At 42.0% G+C, this 6,166-nt stretch overlaps 1 protein-coding gene across 1 annotated transcript; it reads right to left on the reverse strand.

Annotated features, from left to right (window-relative positions):
* Positions 1-2,447: 2,447 nt before the first annotated feature.
* fzd10 (frizzled class receptor 10) lies at positions 2,448-5,694 on the reverse strand. The gene has a single exon (XM_047380178.1). It carries the CDS (start codon positions 4,889-4,891, stop codon positions 3,134-3,136), a length of 1,758 nt encoding a protein of 585 aa, XP_047236134.1. The 5' UTR covers positions 4,892-5,694; the 3' UTR covers positions 2,448-3,133.
* Positions 5,695-6,166: the final 472 nt, after the last annotated feature.

Below are 6,166 nucleotides of genomic sequence, written 5' to 3' on the forward strand. Positions count from 1 at the left end.
CAATACTGTTTAAAATGTCTTTCAAGATGATGATATTTGAAAAACCTTATTATAGACAGAGCTGGCCCGGGACAAGCAAACTTCGAATGGTTTGGATTGTAAAGTCATTTGCCTGTAAAGTCATTTGCTCATAAAATGCCAACAGGTAAAATGTTGCCCATCTGTGTGTCTATAACTGTCATGAATTGAAATTAATGTTTTGCAAAGTAATATTTCATAGCCAATGTGATTATTCCTGGTGCTAATGTGTGAGCTGGTTTCATATTTCATACACAGTTTAATTGTTTCCAAGTAGATCAGCATTTTTTTTTACTATGGTTACTCATGGTCAAAGGAATAAAATCTGCCCTGCCTCCCCGACTCTTCTATGGCCATATCTGGAAATGTGCTCGGGGCCTTTTAAAATCTTGGGCTGGCTCTGACATGTACTGAGGTGGTACTTTTAAAAGGTTTGAGAATCACTGGCCTTAAGTAATTTATTATTATAGAAACAAGTGTTTCTGAATAATGTTTCTGTAGCGCTTTCTCTCAGAGCCTTGTCTGCCTTTCATACTGGCTTGGTTCTGCAAAGGCATGTCAAATCAGTTTAGTCAGACTGAAGAACTGAAAATCTCATCTTCAACCAGTCAAATGAATCTAAGTCAAATAATTATCAGTAACAAACATTGCAAGTAATGCTTCTTTCTTTAAAACATATAGTTTTACGTCTAATTTAACTGCCATTTTCTGCAATAGAAAATATATGAGAATAAAGATGGACTGACATGTTGCAGATGACTGGAATATTAGGATACATGAGTAAGTGATTTATATATGGGATGAAAAGGGATTTCCCATTCCTTCTAACATCTTATTTGATACGTCCTTGGAAGAAGCCCAATATGAGGACTTTGTTTTTGTTCTGTCCTGTCCTGCTGAAATAAACTCCCATCTTGATAGCACTGGGTTAATGAAACAAGATTTAATCTTTTAAATGCCTAAACACAGCCTTGGGTGAATTAACCTGAAGAAAATCTTTCCCAGCAATACTATTATGCCCATGGTCTGAGCAGACTTTTTTTTCCCTTTGAAGGAAGGACAAAAAGAAAAGTGAAGTCCTGGAGAGGGGTGGTAACTGTCATTTATATTTACAGCCTCCCAGACACCTCGAGGGCTCTTATCCAGGTGGCCTCTGTTGAGACTCTCAGAAACACTCGCACCTTTTCTGCAACTCAGTATCAATAGACAGTGGCTGACTTTGATTCAGCCACATAGAGGTTGTGAGTCATGTGCTTTTGACTGTTGAAACTGGTTTCGTTGATGCTGGAACTTGAATGCCCTCGGGGATGGAGGAATACTACTCCTCAAAAAGGTTAATAAACCATAGAGAACCCTTTAATGCAGGCTTTTTTCTTCAAGAGAAGAACATTCAAATATCAAAACTCAAAAGTTCTACCTTCTGAAAAATTTTCTATATTCATAAATATTTTTAAGCCTTTAAAAGGCCGACATATGAATAAAATTTCCATGCTTTGTTACGTCTCTGACAGGACTGCATACACAAAAGTCAATTGCCATTACGTGTATTCTAGAACAGACTTGTGGCCCTCAGCCCCTGCATCAGTGTAGATAACAAGACAGATATTCAGCTTTAAAGTGTTCCTCACACTTCAGAAAGCATAATCCTGTCCTAAATGACATCAGAAATATTGTTTCATCGCTTTACAGATACGGATGAAATGAGGCAGAGAATTAAAGGTTGGGAAGTAAAAAGGGTTTAAATCAAAACTGTATTCTGTTCTGATCCAGCAAGGAACTGGAAAACATTCCAAAAGGACTCCTATAAAGGCAGCGATGGATCAAAAATATGTGATTCAAACAAGAAGGAACACAGTTGCAGCAGTCATCATGCGACATTTAGAGCAATGACAATTTACCCGCTGTAAAATGATCAAAATATCTTTGGAATAAACCCTAATGGTTTTGCAAGTTTTTTTAAATGGTATTTTACGTTAAAATATGATTAACAAATCAAACCATAATTTCTTTTGTAGAGGAAAAGGTAAAACTGCACTCTGCCTTAACACAAAACCTTTTCTTGCCTTCTTTGTTGGATATAGTCAAGATGAGCATAAAGGTACAACAGTTTCCTTTTCAAAAACTTGGCAACAAGAGTGGAGATCCCACTCTGCCTGCAGCTTAGTTCAAAACAATGTCTTGTGAGATATTCAGTTTAAATCTGCTATTTTGTTGTGGAACATTTGCCTCATTCTGTAAATTGCAAAAAATATATATAAAGTTCTGAAGGCCCTCACATCTAAAGCTATTCTTTTAAAAAATAAAGATAAAGATTATGTCTTTTGAACAAGGTATTAACTATTTTGAGTGCTATTAGAGTAACTCCTGTAAAAGCATACAACCAAGAGCTTTAAAAGGCTGTGTGATCAACAGACACTCACTCAAACAGATTCCAGCTTTGCAAACATTTAAAACTAGATTTTCCTTTATTAATTTTTCTATAAAATATCAACTTTTTTTTAGAAATATATACAAAGACTCATTTGTGCTATGAAACAGCCAAAAAAAGAACAAAAAACAAACAGAAAAATAGCGTGGACAAATATGTTTTCTATATCGAGTGCTTGATTAATTTATGGCAAGGGTGTTTCATATCTCGAGCGCCTTTCAACAGCTGCTTTAAGTGAAAGTTGAAACATATATGACACAGGCTGAATTTCCATGAAAAAAGCCTGGAAACAGCACTCTGACTATTTGCCTCCATTTTCTAATGGGGCTCTAACATTATCTGTAATCTGTCACCAACAGTACAAGTGTCTTTTAGCCAGAAAGGAAAATATCTATTGCACATTATTCAAGTAACGTCGTGGCACATCCAAATGGTTTACTCCACTCATTTTGTCCAGGGAACAAGAGTATTTTTTTCCTGTTATTTCAAGTTCCTCAAATAGAATAAGGGAGTGAAGAAGTAGCAGATTTTTCTCAAACAAAGGTTGCTTTTGTTGGGTGACATTGCAGAAAATACAAAAAATAATAAACGTATGTTCTCATTGCATGAGGCATAAATAAAACATGAACCTCTGTGCTTTTAATGGCTCTCTGATCAGTCTTGCTTAAAAGTCTGTTTCGGCTTTTTTCACACACATGTTGGGGGCGATCGTGTAGGCTCATACTTAGTGTTGTGCCCTTTGAGGGACGGGTGAGGCTTAATGTAAGGCCTGCTGCTGGTGAAGACGCTGGCCGCCTTCCTCCTCGTCCTCTTTTTCAGCTTCCTGCTGAACACGTTCTGCCACGACTGCAGTGTCTTCGAGGTCCAGATCCACATGCCGCTCGTGATGCCCACTACCAACAGCATGAAGATTTTCACCATGAAGATCTCCACAGCGGGTATTGAGGCCTTCATGACGCATTCGTCTGACTCCGGCTCACTGCCGTCCACACACTTCTGCTCCTCGGCAAGGATGCGCCAATAGTCCATGTTGAGTCTCTCGTAGAAATAGCAGGCGATGACGCAGGTAGCAGGGACGGTGTAGAGGACGCTGAAGACGCCGATGCGCACCATCAGTTTCTCAAGCTTATCTGTGTTCTCCCCCTCGGTTTTCATAATCTTCCTAATGTGGAAGAGGGCCACAAAGCCAGACAGCAGGAACGATGTGCCGATGATGAGGTAGCAGGAAAGAGGAATAAGCACAAAGCCCGTGAGAGCTTTGACATCCATACTGCCCACGTAGCAGATGCCCGTCAGCTCGTCGCCAGCCACCTTCCTCATCACTAGTATCATGATTGTCTTTACGGCCGGGATGGCCCATGCTGCCAGGTGGAAGTAGCTGCTGTTGGCCTCAATGGCCTCGTGGCCCCACTTCTTCCCTGCAGCAAGGAACCAAGTTAGAGTCAAGATTACCCACCAGAGGGAGCTGGCCATGCCAAAATAATACAGGATGAGGAAAACAATGGTGCAGCCGGTGCTCTCCAGACCCTCCTGAATAATATACTGCACACCATTGTCTTTGTCACAAGCTATTCTGTCAGCTCCCACAAAAAGGCGAATGAGGAAGCCCACAGAATAAACACAGTAGGACATGGAGAGAAAGATGATTGGCCTCTCAGGGTACTTGAATCTTTGTGGGTCAATGAGGAAAGTGAGTACAGTAAAGGCACTGGAGACAAAGCAGAGGATGGACCAGATGGCCATCCATACCATGGAGAACTGTTTGTCTCCCTGACTCCAGTATACATCCACTTTCAGGTGGCACTTTGGGGCACAGGACTGGCTTTTTTCCACAAAGTGGAATTTTCCTGGATTGCATGTTTGCTTGCTACTGCTGTCCTTAAGGTGCAGATCCTGCCCACTCAGAGGCTGCTGTGGCCTAAATTCCGGAGGCTGAGTGTGGGACACTTTGGGGGGCTCATCCGATCCGTTGTTGGGTGCCTCCATGCACAGGTTGTTTGGGTCATTTTTGGTCGGAAGACGCAAACAATCCAAAGAGTCGGGCCAGGGGAAATGAAATTTTTCCAGGATCGGGGAGCACTTCTGCTTGACCTGCTCACACATAACCCTGCACGCTGGGATGGGGTTAGACACCTGCTCTGTGCACATAGGAGCATGCAGCGAGCAAAGGAAGAACTTGAGGTGACTGTGACATCCAAACTGGATAAGTGTTGCAAACTCCTGCAGCTTCAGCGCAGCCTCTCTTTGATCATCATGGCCCATGAGGTTTGGCATGCGAGTCGTGTTGTAGCCAATGTCCTTGCACATAGGGATGTTGATGTGCTGACATCTCCCCTCTCCTGACCAGTCAGGATCTATAGAGCTGATGGAGGAGCTGCCCCTGCTCCATAGCAGAAGTAGCAGCAGAAGCACAGGGATCAGGCTCAGTTTCACAGCTGAACACATTTTCCTTTGTCAACTTTAAGAAACGCAGTCAACTGTTTAGTGCAGCCAGGAAAACACAAGTGTCTCACATAAAAAAAACAAAAAACAAAATCACATCTGAAACAGAGTAGGTATTGCGTGGAAAAACTTACTTAACTATCCACTGCAACATCATCCTCTCCTCAGTTTAAAGTTGCAGGGTTGAATAAAAAGAGAAATCTGATCAGATGGAGAGACAATGTTTCCTGGCTGTAAGCGCGCTGTCAGGTCCATGCTCTCCCGAACGTTCACTTTGGAGGCTGAAGTATTACACGTTGCTACTTCTCTCTTACACTGTGCATGAAATCACCACATGCGCTTTTTAGTTTCCTTTCCGCCTCCACGTTTTCTGATACTTTATCGGCTTTAAGTGCTCTCCGTGGGTGCTGCAGTGAGATTTCAGTCCGTGAGAAACAACTTGAAATAATCATGGGAATAAAAACAAACGTTTCTCCTTCAGCACCTTTTGTAAAACATTCAGCCTAAATAAAATAAGTGAATAAAAAAAGGATATCCTCGGCAATGATATGAAATGTGGCCCAGAAACCCAGGATTTACGCTACTCCCCGGTGCAGGCGCTCTATGCGTTTGGTGGCTGTGCTCGTCTGAGCTGGTCGGAGCCTCCGTCCCGGTCTAACCTGCCAAAAGATCCGCCTTCAAAGACAGCTGCTTTGCATAAGAAAGACGACACTGACACGCAGATTATTTTCAAATCGTGCGGAACAGCTTCAGTGCAGTACTTTCAAAGCCTCGCTGCAAACTTACTACTCGCTCTGTTTGTTTGTTCTCTGCAAAAAAAAAAAAAAAAGTAGACTATAAAATGATAAAGACACGTTATGCTTTAGTTATGTCTTCGTTTCATTTCAGAATCCCGAAATACTGCGCAACATGCGCACAGGTTCGAAGACGCACCGAGCCCAGAATTTAGGTGAAAACTACTATTTGTAATATTCTACACTCAGGGCCGGTTTCAAGATGAACAGGGTGGCGGGGCTAGATCCAGTTTGGTGCCCTAACCAAACAATATTTTTAAATTATAGCAGATTGATAGTTAGGTACCTGAAGCCTCAGGTACTGAAGAGTGGGCAGCATTCATACTAAAACGAAGCAGTAGGGATACATTTTTAAACTTGCGATGCACTGGCTTATTGGCCAGTGCACTGCACCCGTGACCAGCAGGTCAGTACGATCTTTAAAAAACATGATCCCTTATTCCAGGGATGTCCTCCAGCTGTGCCAACGCTGCCATCATTCCAC

The sequence above is a fragment of the Girardinichthys multiradiatus genome, chromosome 12 (assembly GCF_021462225.1).
Source record: "Girardinichthys multiradiatus isolate DD_20200921_A chromosome 12, DD_fGirMul_XY1, whole genome shotgun sequence".
Taxonomy (NCBI): Eukaryota; Metazoa; Chordata; class Actinopteri; order Cyprinodontiformes; family Goodeidae; genus Girardinichthys; species Girardinichthys multiradiatus.

What these genes read in the sequence shown, in the direction of transcription:
- fzd10 (XM_047380178.1), bottom strand. Translation starts at nt 4,891, where the DNA reads ATGTGTTCAGCTGTGAAACTGAGCCTGATCCCTGTGCTTCTGCTGCTA.